A 20,837-nucleotide genomic window follows, 5' to 3' on the forward strand; every position below is an offset into this window, starting at 1 on the left:
CAGTGGAGTTCCCTGTTAGTTGAGGCTGAATTGCAGTATTTTAATTGACTTAACGAAGGAGTAATTTAAGTGTCTTTAAGTGTGAGTTTAAAAAGGGGAGAGGCGGAGGCTAACATGATGGAATGTGTTTGAAAAACTACTTATGGCAGGAAGAGTGCTCAGCTTGTCGACTATAGGGGGCGAGTCCGACAGGCTAGGGTGGCAGAGACAGATCTCGTGTTCGGCCCGGAGCGCTGTTCCTGCTCCCCGCGGGTGCCCGCCTGCTCTGTTCCCCGGCCACGGCCGCTAGCCCGGGTGCGCAGTTCGTGGTTCAACCCCTGGCTGCAGCAGACAGGCGAAGGCTGGCTTCCCTGGACCACAGGCGGCCCCCCGCCGAAGCGGGCCCGGGCGACGGTGGCGCGAGCAGGGCTCGAACCCGCGACGCGCTCCGCCCCGCCCGAGCTCCAGCTTCTCCGCAGCGTTCCGGGGCGGTGCGCGGGAGAGGGCCGAGGCCCTCCCGTCTGGCAGAGGGCGCTGCGGATGAGGCGGGCGGCCGCCGCTCTGGTCTCTCCTGGGCTCGCTGTCCGGAGTGCGGCCCGGCTGGGGAGAGTCGCGCGCGTTGCCTCGCTGCCCGCCGCCGCCGTTGTTCGACCGCAGTCATGTCGGTGCCGCTGTCGGTGTCGGGCCCCTTGCGCAGCGAGCTGGCGGAGGCCGTGGCCCAGGCGCGGCTTCTGGTGGTGGGAGCCGGCGGTATCGGCTGCGAGCTCCTCAAGGACCTGGTGCTCACCGGCTTCAGCAACATCGACGTGGTGCGGGCCGGGGCCGCGGCGGGGTCGGGGGCCTGGGCGGTTGAGGGGCCGGCGGCTCGGCCGGGGGTGCGGGGAGCGGGGCGGAGGCCGGGGCGCGGGGGCGCTGTGGCGACGCGGCCGCTCCCGCCAGCCGCATTGTCTGCGTGTTTTCAAACTGCTCCCGGCCCGCCAAAGCGGCCGGGCGAGGCGAGGACGGGCCCCGCCACAAAGGGGCTGCGGCCTGCGGGCGCCATCCGCTCCCCCGCCTCAGAGCGGCCGCCCCGAGCTCGGGATCCCCGTCGGAGCGAGCGCTGCTTCTTCCCCACGGCGGCCGGGCCGCCCTCCCGGGCCAGCGGCGGGTCCCGCCGTCGCTCGGCGGAGGAGCGGCTGCCCCTCTGTGGGAGCCTGTAGGTGAAATCTGCCGGGAAACAGCGGTGTGCCATGTTAGCTGCCCCAGGAGTGATCTTCGAAGTCTTAGTTTTGCCTAATGCCGCCTTCGCTAATGGTGGCGGTGGTAGTAGAATTCAGCGAAAAACTAAATTCGTTGGAGGCGAACTGTATTTTCAGATACCGAGCTGTAAAGCTGTCAGTCGGAGGAGTCCGACCACGGTAGCTTCCCGCGGTCTGTGCTTTCAGTTTTGCTTCCTGATAGTAATCTCTGAGTGTGTGTAGGAAGGGCAGAATTGAGAGGTGGTAGTGAAAACGGGTCGGAGAGAAATATTGTTAGCAAAGCTCTGATTACCCAGCTTCCAGACCCTTCGTAATAATTTGTTGTCGTAGTTATGAAAAGTATATGGTTTTAAGAACTCATGGGAATACAAATCCAGATGGAGCACAGATCTGTTTCCTTGAATACATTTTCCCATGTGTGTGCCTGGCCAGGAGTCACATCTGAGAGTTTTGCATGACAAGTTGTGAGAAGTTTTTACAGTCAGACTTGTTGGGCAAAGCATGCAGGAAGAGCTTTTGTTTAAAACTATGTCTGCTTGTAGAAAAGTACAGCTACTGATTTGCCTAGTTATTCAGACAACTAAGGCCTTTCAACTGAAACGCTATTTTAAAACTTGTAGGGTATGCTTAAGTGTAATTCCAAGTTGTCCCTTTGATTTCAGTCTGCCGCTGAGAGCCTATCCAATTTTGATATTGTACTGGTGAAATAAACGTGCAAAAGAGTGGAAGCCTGTATTTTCTGCACTGTTTTTTTCCCCTCTTTACTTTTTCCTACCTTGCAATGTCATTTGTGTACTCCTGCAGTCCATTCTAATAGAAGGAGTTTAATATCTCCTGATTTTCCAGTTAGTCATTAGATATAAATCTCATTGCAGTATGGTTATTGTTTCACTTACTATAGTTTGATTTTTTTGTATTGTCTTTCAAGGCAAGTTGGACTCCATTAACTTAAGTACATGTTGGATCAGAACCATCTTAAATTAAAAATATCATTGGCAATGTTTTATGCAAGACAGTAATGTTTTAATAACGTACAGAATGGGTGGGCAGAAGACAAGGTGAGAGCAAAAAGGGAATTGTTATGCAGAGATGCAATGTGCTATTGGGAGAATAAATTGCTTTTATCAACATTTGTGGTATTGTTGAGGGTTTTCCTTGGTTATTAAATACTAACAAACTTGGACACCTGAAAATGCTTCATGCTTTATAAGTTGTGAGTTTAAAAAAAAAATAAATTAGTACTATTTTAAAAATCTAGTACTTTTGAATACCCGACAACTTGCAAATATGTGATTTCATTAAGTATACTTTGTGGAAAGGCGGTGCCTTTGTCCTCATGAAAAGCAAAATCAAATTACCCAAAATCCAGGTCTGAACATGAATAAATATATTTTTAGGAAGCTCTGAGGCCTTTCCTTCTAACTTACAAAAATTGGAAGAATGTAAAAGCTGTTTTAATAAGAGAACTGTTGTATTCTGATCATTCTGAGCTATACTGAAGTTTCTCTTGAGATCTAAAGGTCTCAAGTATTCTCTTCGGAGAAAAACTTCCTTTGCTTCTTTTGGTCTTGGTAGTACTGTTTTCAGTTGTGGCTTACATCATTTGTTATCATCTCCAGTTAAAATCCTGAAAGCTTTCTGGGTAGTGGAAGTTTTAGCAATGATGGACTTGATCGTTCTCGCTTGAGGTTCTTGGGCTTTCTGGCTTTGGACTAAGCAAGCTTTTTGAGTTTGTCTCAGAGAAAGGAAAGGAGGTAGAAATGTGTTTTCACGCAAATACCATTTTCATTTAAAGATGCAAGACCATGGGTAGTTACTAGGATCCTATGGATAATAAAGAGTAAGAGTCTCTGCTTTATAATACTTCCCTAAAACATTGTGTATCTTGTGTTTGTTCTATAAACACATATTTAGTGTTTAAATAAAATTATTTATTATTACAGTTCTTAGTATATTAAAACTTAGCTTTAAAAAATATTCTCTTCAGAAAACGGGCAGTTTAATTTTGGAGCATGGATCTCACAAGGGATCTTCAGCGAGAAGTGTGTGGCATACTTTTTCATTATTCAAGTTTGGTTAATAAAATGAGAAGTGTATGAGAACACCCTCAGTAGATCATGTTAAACTCCACACTGGACACTCAGGCTGATAGTATTCTCGTATAGCTGGAAGTGTTACTGTGTTGATTATGTCAACATTGTCTATGGGAATTGGGGAGAAATATCTCTGAGGCTCCGAAAAATTGTCTCCCCTCCTAGTTAAAAATGTTAGTGACAGGAGAGGACTTCTTAAAGGATGGTGGATCAGAGCAACTGTTTAATTAAAGCAAAAGTAGTGACATCAAAGGTAGGAACAAATCTTCTCAAAGTTCTAATTAAATCTTAATTGTTGTGGTGGGAGGTAGACACGTTTGAAATTATGATGCTCATGTGCATGTATTAATAAATAGAATCATGGCCGTTAGGGGTATCACAGTCGTGACATCCTTTGAGGTTGCAATCACAGGCATTCTGTGGTGTATGTTCTTACACATCTTGATTGCATGATTGGATTTTTTTTTTTTTGTAAGTAGACTTCATAATTTTTTAATATACACTTAAGCAGTTAGTCCTGATGACAACCAGTAAAACCTTTTGCCCTGCAGTGTATGAATTAGAAGACAGTGTAGCCCTCAGTGTACTGATTCAGTTGCTCAAAGCCATGTTCAAATGTAAAGTAGAAGTACCAGTTAGTTTGCTGAGTAGCCTTTCTTTGACCTTGGGGAAGCGTGGAACAGAGCTAGTGTTCAGGGTGGTTGGTCCCATGTTGAGTCTGACTGGACTTGTCTAGACTGATTTCTGCAGTATCCCTTCTGAGTCTGTACACTGCTCCTGATGGATTCTCACTAAAATCTTTATCCTGCAGTAAACAGTAGAAGGTCAATAACTGATTGTCCTAACTGCTGTGCATACGTATGTCAAAATTCTCGTGTGGTTTTAGTAAGGACTCTTTATTCAGAAAGTTCATTGTGCATAACCCTTGATTTTTGACATACCGTTCCATTTAATTATTTAAAATTACTGGATTCCTGAAGATGATTAGGTGATTGCTTGTGCCTCCACAGTTGTTATAGTGCAGATGTAACCCTTGAATGCAGGTCTGAAAAGGAGTCTGTAAAGTTTATGCATTTTGGTCAATCACATTTGCTTCAAACTCTGTTAATGATTTTGTTCCTTTTACTTCTGTAAAAGTGAGATGGCTGTCTCTTGTGTGTTTATAGATTGATTTGGATACTATTGATGTCAGCAATCTCAACAGGCAGTTTTTGTTTCAAAAGAAACATGTTGGAAGATCAAAATCACAGGTGAGGAAAAAGTCAAAGTTCATGTCTTACTGTCCACAAAATAATTCTGAGTGTTAGAAACATGTCACAGATTTGTTTCAATTGTGAATAGGGAAGTGTTGGTTGGTTGGTCATGACTATCCACAGCATTTCATTGTAAAAATATTTAAATCTCTTAAGGTAGTCAACTTGACAATGAAGTGGTATTAAGTCTATCTTTAGAAGGAAGGAAGAAATAATAAGTGGTTTTTTGTTTCTGTTTATTTCTAGGTTGCCAAGGAAAGCGTGTTACAGTTTTATCCAGAGGCTAATATTATAGCTTACCATGATAGCATCATGAAGTATGTTTGGTTTTATGCTCTAATTACATGTTTTAGTTTGCAAGTACTGTGCTCTTTAAGTGCTATGGTGAGGTGCTTTAGGATATTTTACATGGCTACTGCATTAAGAAGAAAAAGCTGTAACTCTGAGACTACTACAAACCTGAGTGGGAGTGTGGATTTTAAACGAGTTTTCTTTAGTTCTGATACTAAGCTGTAGTCATTTGCTTGTGTCTATTTTTCATTTTATTAGCAACATTTAGTATATAAATTTCTACACTGTAAGGCTGCCCTGATGTTTTGAGCAATAATTAGATTAAAATAAATGTGAATGTTGAGTCTGTAATGAAGAAAAGAGTCCTTTGTCTGTAGGTAACTGAGAGTCATATGTGCCCGAAACTGTTAAAACTTAGTCTTTATGATCCATAAACAATGAGTAGAGTACAGGATTATGTAGATTTTTATTAGCTGTTTCCCAAGTTTTAATTTGTATTTGTTTGGTTTCTTAAAAATTGATACTCTGACACCTTAAGGTTTGAGCTCTGATTCAGTGCTGTTAGCCACTGAAACAGACTCATTGCATCCTTCTGAAACTGTAAAACCGTTAATCCTGTTTCCTCTTTACTCTCTCGTCACCTTCTTCTTTAAATCAGAAAAATGCAATGTAAGATACTAAAGCATCAAGATTTTAAAATCCTGTGTCTTGACTCCTAAGAGTATGGAGGTACAAGCAAAACCAGTTGAGCTATCACAGTGTAATGACTTATCAACAGTCTGATGAGATATGGTAATTAGAGTGTGCACGTTTTAGTCTCAGCTGGTGGTTAAGGTCAGTTACCACAGCTCAGCCAATTTACTCATCTTACTGTCAGAACAGTATAATCACTTCTTCCTTGTCTGCCTGTTTCATTGGTCAAATTAGTACTAATTGCAATAGCTTCCTTCCAGCAGCACGAAATCCATGATTTCATCCAGTTTTAAAGTGGGCAGAAGACAAACAGGGCAGTCAAAGGCTAGCAGTAAACTCATAATATGTGTAATTTATCACATCAGTCCACCCTTTGCATGTGTATAGTTTCTGTTGTGTCATAATAACCAACAACTTTGATACACCATTCTGAGTATTGTTTTTCTTTTCTGTAGCCCTGACTATAACGTAGAGTTCTTCCGCCAGTTTACATTGGTTATGAATGCTCTGGATAACAGAGGTGAAGTTTTCACTATGATTTTATATTGGAGATGAAAATACTGTTGTTTGTATGAACAATCATACAAACAGAACTTTAATGTGTTTTATTCTTGGTACTTCTGCAATGTCAGTTAAATAACAAGTATCCTCTTAACCTCTCTGTAGTTTCACTAATACTTGTGTGCTTTCCTAGAAACTTGAAAGGGTAGTTAGTGCTTTGACAGGCGTTTAGAAAGTAAATATTAACTGCTGTGCTGCTGCTTTATGGGAACTGATGATTATCGTGTGTACATATGTAACTTTATTCAGTTGAGTTTGCTATATTTAATAGTGTTGATGTACTTTGTGTTAATTGAAAAAATAACTGTCAAAAAGGCATAGTGGTGCTCTATAATGACATAAGGCAGATTAAGGATAAATGTTTGCATAGGAGTCTAGTTTGAATTTGGAGAAGTAAAACTTTTTTTGTCTAATTGTTTTTGCTTAAAATCTCTTGGTTTCCAGCTGCCCGTAACCATGTGAACAGGATGTGTCTGGCTGCTGATGTTCCTCTTATAGAGAGTGGAACTGCAGGCTACCTTGGACAAGTAACAGTTATTAAAAAGGTTAGTTTGTGTGTTATAACTCTTGTCACTTTAAGTTTAAATCATTGGCTATTTTAAACAACAGGGCATTGGGTGTTTTGAGATATAGTTACAGTTCAGCTGGTAATAGCATATGCTATCAGTAGCCTTCACAGTGTGACACGTAAATATTCTACTTTTCACCAGGGAGTGACAGAATGTTATGAATGTCATCCCAAACCAACTCAGAAGACTTTTCCAGGCTGCACAATCCGAAATACGCCATCAGAACCCATCCACTGCATTGTATGGGCTAAGTATTTGTTCAAGTAAGTGATTTATTTAAAAAGAAAACGGTACTGTGGTTCACTCTTCCTGGTTGCTAAACCTACAGACAGAGAAATAAAGTGGACGTGCACTTTTTGGTTTGTTTTGTTTTCAAATGAGTATGGATTATAGGGAAAACCTCTAGTTCTTTGACCTGGGTTTTGGGGTGCAGTTTGGGGCTTTTTTAGTTTTAATATAAAGATGAAAGGTTGGCTAGTACTTAGGCCTTGCTTTAATATCGCAGAAAATTTGGCAGTTTGGCACAGTAGTGTTTACTTTATTCTTCATCTGTGTGTGTGAAGTTAACACATTTTTCAGTTTAATGCATGTATTAACAGATGTAAAGTCTGCTGGGATCTTGGAGGGTTATAAGCAATGCATTCAGTACTGCAATATAAATACAGTGCTAGGTGAACTATTGAGTGAGTTATACAGAACTGGTTTGCTGAATTCATTTTTGTATTGGACGTTTTGTGTTGTTAGTGTGAAGACCGTGCATGATGAATCCCAACAATTTAAAAAGCAATGTATGAAATGGTGCTCTGATAGCAAGAATTCTAAAGTGGATATATATCTGTTAGCAAATATTTCAGTCTTCAACAAGATATGATGAAATTATAGTGTGGTGTTATTGTTCTTAATTATTATATAGCCAGTTGTTTGGAGAAGAAGATGCTGATCAAGAAGTCTCTCCTGACAGAGCTGATCCTGAAGCTGCCTGTGAGTGTGAAATAAGCCAGTAGCTTACCCTTTCATCGAACTGTTCTTTTTTCTGTACATCTCTTAAGGTTAGAGAGTTCAGCTACATTTTCTTTTAACAGGATTCCATTTACTGTGCCCTTGAGCAGTAAGAGTTTGGGGGGTCTTGACAGTAGTTTCCCTAACAGATCTTCATGTACATGGTGCATAATTTAGTTTGCTCATACTGTCACTTATAAGATATTTGAAACAATTTCCATATTTTAGTTAACTTGATGCATAGTGCATACCAGAGCTTTTTGCATGGAGAATGTGCAAAAACAAACCACTGCAAAGTGACAACAGCTTAATAGTTTCACCTGTCTGAACTGTGGTCCTTATGAGCAGCCTAAAACATTAAATGATTACTTCAGCTGTCTTGAAGGCTTTTTAATACAGTGTAAGATGGGTCACTGGCATTCACCAAATTTTCTCAAGTAGTGTGCATAGAACACCTGTGAGGAACACAATCAATATGCTAATCATAAAGTTCCAGTTAACACATCCAAGTGTAAGATGTATGATTTAGATGAATGGGCTTGTATCTGTTGGGAGACTCCTGTTCCCTCTGCAGCAAGTGGTCTTCCCCACGTGCACAGAAACTTGAAGTGAAAAGTGAGCTTGAAGTGCAAATTAAATACAACTGATCTTCACAGGGTGGCCTTTTCTTTTTTTCCCCCTATATATTTGGATTTGATGGAGCACTTCCTTCCCTGCAGCTGGGAGGCTTGTCTTTTGAACTGAGAACTGAGTGGTATTTGTAGTCACTCTACATTCTCCATTCCTAGCTGAGGGGTTGCAAGGAAATACTAGGATTGTATTTGAACTTTTCTAGACTGAAACACTTCTGTGTTAATCTGCATAGGAAATATGCCCATTTTGATTGATGTTTTTATAGCTATTCAGTATTTTTCTGCAAGGACAGTAGCTGTAGTTACTGTGCAGGTGCGTAAGCATCATTATTTCTTCTTTTGGATTCTTTGATAGATGAATGGACTTGGGAGAGGGAGCTTAGATGATTCTCTGAACATCAGATAGTGATCACCCAACAGGTTGTTCCTACAGGATGTGCAGAATGAAATTAGCTGAGCCTTAAAAACACTGGTGTATAAAGCCACTTCAAAACAGTGGCTGCTGGAATACTTGGAAGCTAGCAGACATAATGCCACTTAGTTAAACAAAGATACCGGTGCAATTATAGGAGGCCCTGGTTTTGTAGACTCACGTGTAGTGAGCAAACTGTCCATAGTGATAATGCTGTTTAGAATCAGTGGACGTTCATGGTGTATCAGGGGAGAGTCAGTGCAACCTTTGCAAAGGGAATTCATGCCTTGCATGGCTCTGCAGGTCCTTTAAAGGAATCGGGAAAGCTGTGGACAAGCATATCTGGTTTACACTCTTCTGAATCTGCAGGGTGCACTCAAACTTTTTTTGAGGAACCTGAAGGAGCTCAGCAGCCACAGGGAGAAAAAAGGATGGAGATCCTGAAGTGGCTAAACTACTTAAATGGTAGAGATAACTAATGATTAGAGGAGTGTCTCAGATTGGGGATGGGACCACTGCTGTTCAGCATAGAGGATTAGGCAAAGTCACTTAGGATAATAAAGATGAGGACTGACTGCAGAAAGTAGTAGAATGCTGCACAATGACTGGGCAATGTGACATTAGGTAGATTTGGTGAAGGTAAATATGAAGTGATGCAAATCGTGCATTGGTGAGAAGGGGAAACATTCACAAGTTTACATATAAAGGATGGTCTCTGATTTTTCTCATTCAGTCAAGATGTTAATAGATAGTTTTGTGAAAACATCAACCCACTGCTTATTAGGAATCATGATAGCAATTGCTGGATGTGACTGGGAAAGAAACACAAAATTAATAGCATCTTGTGCATGGAATGTTTTTGTATAGAAATAACCAGATGTAAGATGGGGTTTTTTGTGTTGAAGTTCTAGCCAAACTAAGACTGGGGAGACTACTAAAGCGGAATCATTGGACATACATGAAATCGTAACATTATGTGGAGAATATTAGGGAACAGTTGTTCACTGTTTCTGCCCATAAAGGAAAGAGGTGACATCAAGTTAAATTAGTGAGTTCAGTTGCAGAAACAAACAGGAGTAGTCGCACTGTGTCTAATTCAGCTTTTTTGGGCATAGTAAAGCCATTTTATGGTCTACGCATTATCTTGGTTATTGACTCCAGGGGAAATGTTTGGATAGGAACTTTCCTTTTTTTTTTTTTCCTTTTTTTTAAATAAAATATTGGTTCACACTTTATTAATAGGGGAGCCAGCAGAAGCAGAAGCCAGAGCACGAGCATCCAATGAAGATGGTGAGATTAAACGTGTTTCAACTAAGGAGTGGGCTAAATCAACTGGATACGATCCAGTTAAACTTTTTACTAAGGTATCTTCTTAACCGCCATAAATGTCTTTATTTGAAGTGTATGAGGTGCTGTAATGTTGTCAAACCCCACTTTGGACACTTAATGCTAGCTATCTATTATGCAGTTATGTTACAAGTTCCACCAATTTTGCTTTAATATTGGTCTTTTACAACACTTGTTTGTTTTACGGCGTTCCAGCTGTGTCTGCACAGATGGCTTTAGCAGCTTGTCTGTACTGTGCATAAAAAAACTTCATTCACATTCCTTTTAATATGAAAAGGTAAACCTGAATTCTATAGGAATTTCACTGGGCATAATCAGAACCAATCTGAGGACGTAAAATCTATCAGTCATCTGTATAATCATGCTCTGGCACAAGAAAATACAAACTTGTTTAAGAGTTTTCCTTCTAAATAGTTGGTGAAAGTGGATAAATAGAGGAAATTTGTATAGAGTGTACTGTTGATAGGTAGTAATAACTTTACTTTGGAAACACATTGGCATTTAGGTAAGAATATCTTGGGGAGCTACAAAGAGCTGTAGTGATGGCTTCAGTAGGCACACAAACCCACTACATGTTTGGACTATTGTTTCTTGATTTTTACTTTACTCCTCCTCAGATTAATCAGAGCTATGCGTGCTTTATGTAATAAGTTTTAGAGAATGGGGAACAGGAAGTTTTTCAAATTTGTTTTTATTTATGTGGTTGAAAATATTTCCAAGGAAAAAACCAAGATCTCATAAATATCATTCTGATTTTTCAATTCCACAGCAGATGTAAAAATAAAGTATGTCCTTTTTTTCACTTTTCATTTTAATGTGTTTTATTGTTTGTTTGGGTTTTTTGTTTGTTTGTTTTAATGTTTCCTAGCTTTTCAAAGATGACATTAGATACCTGCTGACAATGGATAAGCTGTGGAGGAAGAGAAAACCTCCAGTGCCACTGGACTGGGCTGAGGTTCAAAATCAAGGTAATCATCCCTCCTCCCACTATTTATTTGTGTTTAACACATACTTTAACATACTTTAACACATACTTGGTGTTAAAGGCAGCTCTGTGATACGTACATTTTCTAATGGCACAGTTGAGTACTGATAATGAACATGTTAATTCTTTGCGATTCCTGAAGATTTTGAATTTTTCTCTATGTAGAAAACATTTTTTTCTAAAACTGTTTTGCAGTTGTTACTTTAGATACTTGGTATTGGCTGTAGAAAATTCACATTTCACAAAATCACGTATCAGCTTACTTTAGGAGCACTGATATATTTATCTCCGAAAGCTTAGTTTTGCTGAAAATTTACATTTGCTGTAATTTATGCATGTGAGGGCGATTGATATAAATGTAGTTGCAGTTTTAAATGCAGATTTTTTGTAAAATGTTGGGGCTGCTATAGTTTAAGGATGTTCTTCAAATTAGAAAAGACATAATTTTGCTGAAATTGGAAAATTCTTAGCTCTTTGAGAGAACTTCTGTGAGATTTTTAAGTCTTCCTGATCTTAATTTTTTTTTTCTTTTGCCAAAGAGAAAAACACATCTGACCAACAAAATGAGTCTTCTGCAGTCTTGAAGGATCAGCAGGTTCTCGATGTCAAGAGCTATGCACACTTATTTTCAAAGAGCGTTGAAACCCTGAGACTTCACCTGGCCGAGAAGGGTGATGGAGCAGAGCTTATATGGGATAAAGTTAGTCTGCCAAATACATAAGAACCAGTTATACTCTACATATGTAGCATAAATATTAATTATACTCAGTCACTTTCATTCCAAAATAGTACTGTAGTACTACTTAGAACAATGTCTGGCGCCTCACTGAAAGCGGTTTGCATATGTAAACAAATACATACTTTAAACACTATTTTGTAACTCCCTGAGAGTAGGGATTAATTGTGATGTAAAATAATTCACCAGCTTAAGAAAGCACAAATTCAGAAGTACATGTCCTATTTTGATTTTTGAAAATATTTTAATAATGCAACTTCATTTTTTTCTTTTTTAGCTTTCTGTAAAACGTGCTCATAAATGGTGGTTTGTAGCTAGAGTTCTACTGAGTTGTACATTGTAATTAGTTCTGATGATAGGTATGTGATATATTATGAGTTTCACTGAAGAAAAAGAAGAAAAGAATTTTCTCTCTTAGCACCACAGTGTAATCCTCCTGCAGTCATTGTCATTTAGTGTAAGAAAGAAAAAGTAGTCCATAAATACAGGAGGGACAAAATAGTAAAATAATATTACAACAGATAGTAAAAATACTTCTAAAACACCCATTTTTGAAACTGAGCATAAAACATTGTAATATTTAGTATTTGGGTATTTTTTTGAACATGCAAGGCATTTTATTGATACTAATACACTACAAAAATACTAAGTAAAATTGCTAAATGTGTATATAAAGTATTACTGCTCTGACTAAACATGCCATCTGAAAGAGGAAGTATATTGCCTTTGAAATGGAATATTGCACAGACTTTCTTCTTTAACTTTCTATTTTTAAGGTTTTAGGAAATGCATGTTGCAAACTTTTTCCAGTGACTAATGTGATTTTTAAATACTTCATGTATTAATTTCTTGTCAAGGATGATCCTTCTGCGCTGGATTTTGTCACTTCTGCTGCAAACCTCAGGATGCATGTTTTCAGTATGAATATGAAGAGCAGATTTGATATCAAGTGTAAGGATAAAATACAACATTGTTTTATTTAAATAATAATTTAAACTTTTCATTTTTATTTACTGTTAAAAATCTGCGTACTCTTGCTTATTTTGCAGCAATGGCAGGAAATATTATCCCAGCTATAGCTACTACTAATGCGGTAATAGCTGGTCTCATAGTGCTGGAGGGTTTGAAGATCTTATCAGGAAAAATAGATCAGTGTAGAACGGTAAGTGGGAATGAAATACTTTTACTTTCTTGTTAGTTATTATTTGTTCAGAAGTCACGTTTAACCTGCTTTGACTATTGTGAAGTTGTACTGTGTCTCACTTGTTGCTTCGGTAGATTCTGAATGTGCTGGGAACTTTCATTCACAATGAAAACAGGAGTCTTAAGGAACATTAAATTCCTCTGGTATAATGAAAATTAATTGCTGAATAGGATAGAGAACCAGACTGACATCACTTGAAATATGGTTGTTTCATCTTAATTTGGCAGCAGCTGGTCAGTCAGCACAAGTGTTACTGTGGGCTGGCTGTAATACATACTTTTTCCTGTTCAGCAGGCATGTCAAGGAGAATTAGGGAACAGGACAACCTGTGAGACTAAAAGAATAAATCTGTAGGAAAACAGGTTTTATGAGTGCTGTTACTTACAGAATAACTTGTTTTGTTCTTTTCTGTCCTCAAGATTTTTCTGAACAAGCAGCCAAATCCCAGGAAGAAGCTATTGGTTCCCTGTGCTTTGGATCCTCCAAATCCTAACTGTTATGTATGTGCAAGTAAGCCAGAAGTGACTGTGAAACTTAATGTACACAAAGTTACTGTGTTAACGCTCCAGGATAAGGTAAATCTTAAGTATTAGCTACGACTTTTGTTATTACTCTAATACTGTAAATTATTAAAATTAGGGTTTTGTTCAATGTATTTTGAATGAACACCATTTATATTTGCTTTACATTTTGCATTTTTCTGAGCAATAACAAGACCTAGATTAGCCAGTATGCTTCTTGCCCATGTGCTCTTTCGTATCTTGTGAAAGAATGTTTGTGTTTTATGACTTTGTGGTGGTTTACAAGCCTGTTTGTATTTAACAGCAAAAAACTGAATTTGTATTTCAGTTGTTCGGTAGCCACATTACAGCTGTATAGTCACAGTTGATATGTATTTCTGCCATGTTATGAAGTATTCTAAATTTTTTTCAGCATATCTAAACCTGTAGATTTCAGACAGCAAAAAATATAATTCTTTTGTTCATGGAAATTAAAAAAAAAAAAAATTAAAAAAATATAGGCTTTATAGGTTTTCAGCAGATGTCTGAAAATGAGCCAGGATAAGAAAATCAACTTAATTCACGGTTCTTTTTTATAAGTGTTTTCAAGTCCAATATTAATTAAATAATCATCTACATCTTTTCAGATAGTGAAAGAAAAATTTGCTATGGTAGCACCAGATGTACAAATAGATGATGGAAAAGGAACTATTCTTATCTCTTCAGAAGAAGGAGAAACAGAAGGTATGCATACTGAAGCTTTTTAGAGAAGAGTAGATACAAACTAGGAAGAAACCAAGAAACACAGAATGGAAGTATAGCAAATGTTCTAGGGTTCATCCTATAGACTAATATTTGAAGTGAATTGGATTTGCAAGTATTTAGGTGGCTCAAGAATAGTTAGTGGTACCATCTAGAAGCTTGCATGTCCAGCTCAGTTTTCCTATTTGAAGTACTTTTCACCTGAAGTGTCAGGATTTTTTTCAAGAGTAGGTGTTCAGCTATGAAAGTGCACCACTCATTTTCCTCTCTTCACAAAGCCACTTCATTTTCTTGTTCTTAGATTGTGGTCTTTTTATGATGCTTGGAAGCACTATTGTAATACAAATATTATCTCCAAAATATTTCTAAATGTAATAATAGTGAAGTGCTTGAACATGATACATGAGGGGTAAATAAGTCAAGCATAGGTAGTTCTATCTCCTCATAGGCTTAAATCTAGTTTTAACTCCTGATTGCTAGCTTTTATGTTAAATATAGCTAACAAACGTTAATCTTGTGTTTCTACATAAAAGTTCTGGAGTACTCGTGTCATCATACTTACTCAGGTATAAAGGATCTTAACATAAATAGCTGTATATGCTACTACTGTGTATACTGCAGGTTTTCACTTTTTTTGTAGCAAATAACCACAGGAAGTTATCAGACTTTGGAATTCGAAACGGCACTCGACTACAAGCAGATGATTTCCTCCAGGACTATACACTGTTAATCAATGTGCTTCATAGGTGAGGATTCTGAAATAATTATTTTTGTGTATAGATGTAGAACAGTTCCACGGGGAATTTCCAACTCAGAATTTTAAGTTAATGAATAAAGCTCAAAGATTAAGTTGTGGACAGAAAATAAAGAGGTAAAAGAGGAATTGTTATTTTTTAATGAATTTATAGAGTTTAGGGTGTTTGGGGTTTTGTTGTGGATTTTTTTGTTTTGGGGGGGTGGGGTGTTGGTTTTCTTGGTTGGTTGGGTTTTTCCAAGAGTAATTGGAAAATGTTTGTTTGAATAATTTGTCATTGCACAACATAAAAATAAAGTGCAGAAAACAGATTTACTTTTGGGGCAGCCAACAAGTGAGAAACTGCCGTTAAAATCTTTTAAAAGGCAGAAAGCCACCCAGCCTGCTGGGGTAGTAAATCTTCTGTTTGACTACCCATGTTCAGATACAGCAATGCAAATAGAAGTCAGTTTGAAATAATTGGTATGTGTATTTAACCCTGGACAAGTAATACACATTTTTGTACAGTAATTGAACACACTGCGCTTTGAGTCAGAATAGGAATGTGGCATTAAGGAAGAAAGGTAAGCTCAGGTAATGCTTTTAAGTCATGGCACTGGGTGAAACAGTGTTTATGAATAGCCAAAGCATAAATTCTAAAGGAGGACTGAACAGACTTTCCTCTTTCTTACTGTGTTTTTCTCATTTTGTCACAGTTGCAGGGTGCTCTAACACTGTAATGACATACATTCTTTGTTAAAAAGACAGGATTTTTTTTATTTTCACCTGGTTGTTTAAAAGCATATGTATTCTTCTGCAGTGAAGACCTAGAAAAAGATGTAGAATTTGAAGTTGTTGGTGATACTCCTGAAAAAGTTGGCCCTAAACCATCAGAACCTACATCCAAGAACATTACCAATGGTAGTGATGATGGAGCGCAGCCCTCAACATCAACAGGTAAATGACAGTAATAAATATGAAATTAAAAAAATAGTCTTTCAGTATAGCAGTCCAATTAAAATGGTTGTTTTCAGTTTTATGACTTAACTTTCCAACATGAAATAAAGGCATTTAAATTGCCTTTGTGGATAAATATAATATTAAATAGAAAAATGCACATTTACAATTGCTAAAAAATGCACATTTAAAATTGTTACAAAGGTTTACAGTAAATACAACCTGAAATTATATTATATTTAACTTGCAAGGGTTTGGTGGGGTATCATCTTAAATGCATCATTTGCATAGTGTTTTAAATTGTTAGACCCATTCTATCTGATGGTCATGCTATTGCTTGACAAAAAAGAATCAACCAAATTTATCACTTTCTCCCTGCAAATTAAAAATTACCTTGTGGATGTCTTTGATCATGTTTCGTTTTGTTAATTTAAATGACATTTTTATTATCTGCTTTTAAAATAATTCTTTTTCACCTGTCAAGCAAGGCATGGCAGGAGAATAGTACTTGCTCTTCAGGAAGAAGTACCATCACCTTCCTAATGTAGAGGATATGAACATACTCAAAGTAGTTTAACTTAAATCAATATGGGATGCTTAAGCACTGAAGGCTCATGTTCTGCAAATGTCATAGTGTTCTATAGGGGTAGCGTATGAATCTGAATACTTGTGACAGATGTAAGTTAGATATCTCTTAGTTCTGCTTTACACTTTTCAAAATATGCTTGCAGTTAAATGACAAAGAATAATAAATAATAATGCTCCAAGGTGTATTTGTTGTGTTAGAGACATTTTTATGTATGAAATTTAGGTTGAGAGTAGGCTATCTTTACAGTATTCATTTGAATTAAAAACATATATTTTGCAGCTCCAGATCAAGATGATCTATTGATTGTTGATTCTGAAGATGAAGGTACTTCAAGCAATGTTGATGATGATATGGAAAATAAAACTCGCAAGAGAAAACTAGAAGATAAAGAGTGCGTCAGTACAAAGAGAGTGCGTACTGAGCAGACAGAAGAGCAAGATGAAATTATAGCATTAGACTGAACATGCAAATGCCCCTTTACACAATGATTCAGATAATGTAATACAGTAACAGCATATTATGTTGGGATGTGAAAAATGTCCAGAACTAAACTCATTTTAAGGTCTTTGCTCCAAGTGAATACCAAACCACTGACTTAAATAATTTGTATCTGCTTCTCTTGATGATAAAGGTCTCATCTCAATAGACCGTTTCAGAAGTTTTTCTATATGAATTCCATATATTAAATGTAGTAGAAACATAGTTTATAAATACTCACAGATAATTATTTGCTTAAACAGTCATAAAAAAGCATTTTATTATGTGTAAATACTGTTTAGGTATAATTCAAGAGGACAAAAAAACCCTACCATTGTTTAGTAAAGGGTAATCATCTGATGTCCAGATTTTAAGTTGGGTTTTTTTATCTTTTTTGCTTGAAGAGAAGCATTTTTAGCCTAGTCCTAAACATTTTTCACACCCTGAACAAGTCAAGAAGAAAATTCGATAAAGGAAATTAGTGCCGTGTTTTAACAGTGTTCTTAAACTTCAGCTGGCACTATGTACATTACTGTAAAACTGTTAATTTACTCAAGTTTTTCAGCTTGTACTGCCTGGTATGTCAATGTAAGAAGCAAATTTTTGTGTATTGTTACAGTTTCAGGTTATTTATATTTGATGTTTTGTAAACTCAGATACTACTACTATACTGTACATCTGATGGACCAAATAAATGACATCTGAAATACTTGCTATATTTGCTTGCACTTATGGGATTTTACTATGTATAGCCTTCAAAAATTACTGTATTATTTTCTTTTTTCTAAACATAACCTAGTAGTACAGAACTTAAGCTTCACTTGTTTGAGGTGAAAGGGGAATTTTTTTAATAAAACTTTTGCGAATGGTTCTTTTCTTGGACAATCAGTTATTGGCCTCTTCAGTTGGAGCATTTGCACCACCACACATGCTTTGCCACCTCGTCCCCTCAGAAAGAAGCAAGCATCAGTCTGTTGTACATTACACTTTGTGCATAGGACAAAAGTGCAATATTTAGAATCGGTATCTTAAAACCAGCTGCATTCATCTAACTATTTTGGTAGCTCTCAAAACCATCAGTGTTGATCCTTAGAACATGTTAATCAGCCATTGCTTGTCACTGCACTGGAATTGTGTTAATGAACCAAAACTGCTTCTATTCATACATAGGTATGCTGAATTGGCCTTACAGTGCAGAGGAATGGATCGGACAAGAGTTATTCTGTTACAATTTGCAAACTGAATTTTGAACAAGATGTTAGCTATATAGAAGCAGAATATAAAAAAAACTTTTGTGTTAGTTGCTTCTTGGCCAGCATGAGTGAAGACTAAGAGGTAAAGATGTGAATTAGAGGCATTACAGAAGGGATTTTCAGTGCTACAGTGCGAGGCTTTTATAGTTCTTGCTATGAACAGCTGATGCACTAGAATTTAATATGTCTAGTTACATCTTCCAAAAATAAAGGCTTTTAGATTTTAAGCTTTACTAAAAATGAAATTACTGGTTTGTTAAATTAGTTATTTAATAGCTTAGCTGTGTAATAAGATGTGTTTCTCATTGTGCCATGACAAAAGCTTTATCTAAGCTGATAGCATGTGTAATGTGTCTAAGACAGTCTGATCCTACCTTACAACCCAAGAAATTGCCCTGCTTGTACTGGTTGGTATACAGGAATTTACCTTCCTAATTTTTTTTTTTTTTTAATTATTATTTTAATAGCAGAGGCTACAATTCCGGTAACTTTATTGCATTAGCTTTACTGAAGTTGAGAGTGTTCATGACTTGGAAGTTGAGTCGTGTATGACCTGAATTGAAATAACACGCAACACCAACAGATTTGGGGGTGAGAAGGTGGGGGAGCTATTCAGTGTCACTGGCTTCTACTCCTTAAGTTATTAGTGTTAACAGCATAAGATGACAGTACTGAAATAACAAAGTATTTGGGATGCTGCTGTCCAAGAAGATACTCAGTAGTTTTTCAGGGCAGTAGACAACTGTCAAGAAGGCCAGATTGCAGAAATGTTCAGAATTAATGCAGGACACTGGTTAGGTTAAGTTTTAGAAAATCATTAAGTAATTTTAATGATGCAACATTATTTGGTTTGCAGCATGAAAGGTAGTCTAGAATTTTAACTACATAAGCAATTACATCTTGATGCATTTAGGAGATGTAATTGGGTTGCTTTCGTTTGGTTAGTAAGTAGTTAGATGGCCAAAAAATGCTCTTACATCCTTCCTGCAAAATAAAGTGAATGATTTTTAATCTCTTTTCTTTACACAGGCTGCTTCTATAGAACATATGACAGGCTGTTCATATAGTGTCAGCTGTTCTAATCAGTTTTTAAGTCTGGCAATGCTGAATGAACCACTAAAAATGCAAGCTGCTTCTGTGCTAAATGAAAAACTGCTTTTCAGAACTGGAGTATGAGTGTCCTTAATTGGCTACTAGTAACCAACATTGTATTAATGTAGAATTTTCCAACTTAACTTTCTCATGCCCTTGAGAGCAAATTATAAATCGAAGCATTTATTAAGCTTTCAAGTAATTAAAAAAATACCGCAAGGCAAGTCACTTTTTAACTGACAACTTGTTCAACTCCTAATAGCAGTGATACTGATATGGAAGGAAGTGTAGCTGGAAAACACAAGATTGAAATGTTAAAATGGAGGAGAAATTCTTCCCAGTGCCTTAGTTTGGCAATCCTCATATAGGCTCTGCCTTCACTTTTGTCTTTTTGAGGCAGGCTCATTAAATCAGTTTACAAATTCCTATTTGCAGTGGTACAAATTGCTCTTCTGGTACACAGCGTTCTTGCGTTGTTTATACTGATGCAAGTTTCTGTAACACAGATAGGCTTTTCTGGCTGATTTTCATAGTAACAATTCATTCTCAATGCTTGTATTTTTTAATTTACTCAGTGAATTTCAGTGCCATATATGAAAAGGACAGGAAAGTAAAATACTTCAGCGTAGCTGAACATAGCAGTGTATCTTTGTATGCTATTAGTTCAATATTCTTTTTAGCACAGTGGAGCATGGAAAGAAGTATCAACCACTGTTGATATACAACAGTGTCCTGGGTTCAGCTATAGCAGTCATTTTTCTCCTTCTTAGTAGCTGGTGCAGTGCTGTGGTTTTTAACTTTCAGCCTGGGAACAACGCTGATAACACTGATGTTTTCAGTTGTTGCTAAGTAATGTTTATTCCAACCAAGGACTTTCTCAGTCTCATGCTTTGCCAGGGAGGAGGGGAAGCCGGGAGGAAGCAGAGACAGGACACCTGACCCAAACTGGCCAAAGGGGTATTCCATACCACAGCACGTCATGCCCAGTATATAAACCGGGAGGAGTTACCCGGAAGGCCCAGATCACTGCTCGGGTCGGGCTGGGTATCGGTCGGCGGGTGGTGAGCAACTGTATCCTCTCCACTTGTTATTTCACTAATCATTATTATCATTGGTGGTAGCAGTAGTGGTTTTGTATTATACCTTAGTTGCGGGACTGCTCTTATCTCAACCCGTGGGAGTTACATTCTTCCGATTCTCCTCCCCATCCCTCCGGGAGCGGGGGGAGGAAGGCGGGGAGTGAGCGAGCGGCTGTGTGGTTCTGAGTTACGGGCTGGGCTCAAACCACGACAGTTCTTTTTGGCGCCCAACGTGGGGCACGAAAGGTTGAGATAACGACAGATCTGACCAGAGTGTGTTTAATCATATTTGTGATAAGCATTCATTGTTACTACTCATCACAATGGTGATTATTTGGCTCTCAGACTTGTTGCGCTTGATCTCAGAGTTCCAGCATGTTGTACCTTACTTACAGCCACTATT

The 20,837-nt window shown here is 38.0% G+C and overlaps 1 protein-coding gene across 2 annotated transcripts; it reads left to right on the forward strand.

Annotated features, from left to right (window-relative positions):
- Positions 1–560: 560 nt before the first annotated feature.
- Positions 561–17,880, forward strand: UBA2 (ubiquitin like modifier activating enzyme 2). Of its 2 annotated transcripts, XM_030470053.1 has the most exons (17): positions 561–788; positions 4,477–4,560; positions 4,810–4,880; positions 6,003–6,067; positions 6,553–6,653; positions 6,819–6,940; positions 7,591–7,658; positions 9,963–10,084; positions 10,936–11,035; positions 11,592–11,752; positions 12,646–12,739; positions 12,838–12,950; positions 13,412–13,567; positions 14,140–14,236; positions 14,895–15,000; positions 15,808–15,944; positions 16,813–17,880. In XM_030470053.1, the coding sequence occupies exons 1-17, from the start codon at positions 639–641 to the stop codon at positions 16,992–16,994; spliced, it is 1,929 nt and encodes a 642-aa protein (XP_030325913.1). In that variant the 5' UTR covers positions 561–638; the 3' UTR covers positions 16,995–17,880. The 2 variants fall into 2 exon arrangements, with proteins under 2 accessions (XP_030325913.1, XP_030325914.1); XM_030470054.1 differs by lacking the exons at positions 15,808–15,944; positions 16,813–17,880 and adding an exon at positions 15,704–15,791.
- The last annotated feature ends 2,957 nt before the right edge of the window (positions 17,881–20,837 follow it).

The sequence above is a fragment of the Strigops habroptila genome, chromosome Z (genome assembly GCF_004027225.2).
Source record: "Strigops habroptila isolate Jane chromosome Z, bStrHab1.2.pri, whole genome shotgun sequence".
Lineage (NCBI taxonomy): Eukaryota > Metazoa > Chordata > Aves > Psittaciformes > Psittacidae > Strigops > Strigops habroptila.

Bases quoted from the DNA above. Each gene is read 5' to 3' on its own strand.
- UBA2 (XM_030470053.1), top strand. From the start codon at position 639: ATGTCGGTGCCGCTGTCGGTGTCGGGCCCCTTGCGCAGCGAGCTGGCG. The intron at 789-4,476 runs GTGCGGGCCGGG...GTGTGTTTATAG, and splicing joins GCTTCAGCAACATCGACGTG to ATTGATTTGGATACTATTGA. The intron at 4,881-6,002 runs GTATGTTTGGTT...TCTTTTCTGTAG, and splicing joins TACCATGATAGCATCATGAA to CCCTGACTATAACGTAGAGT.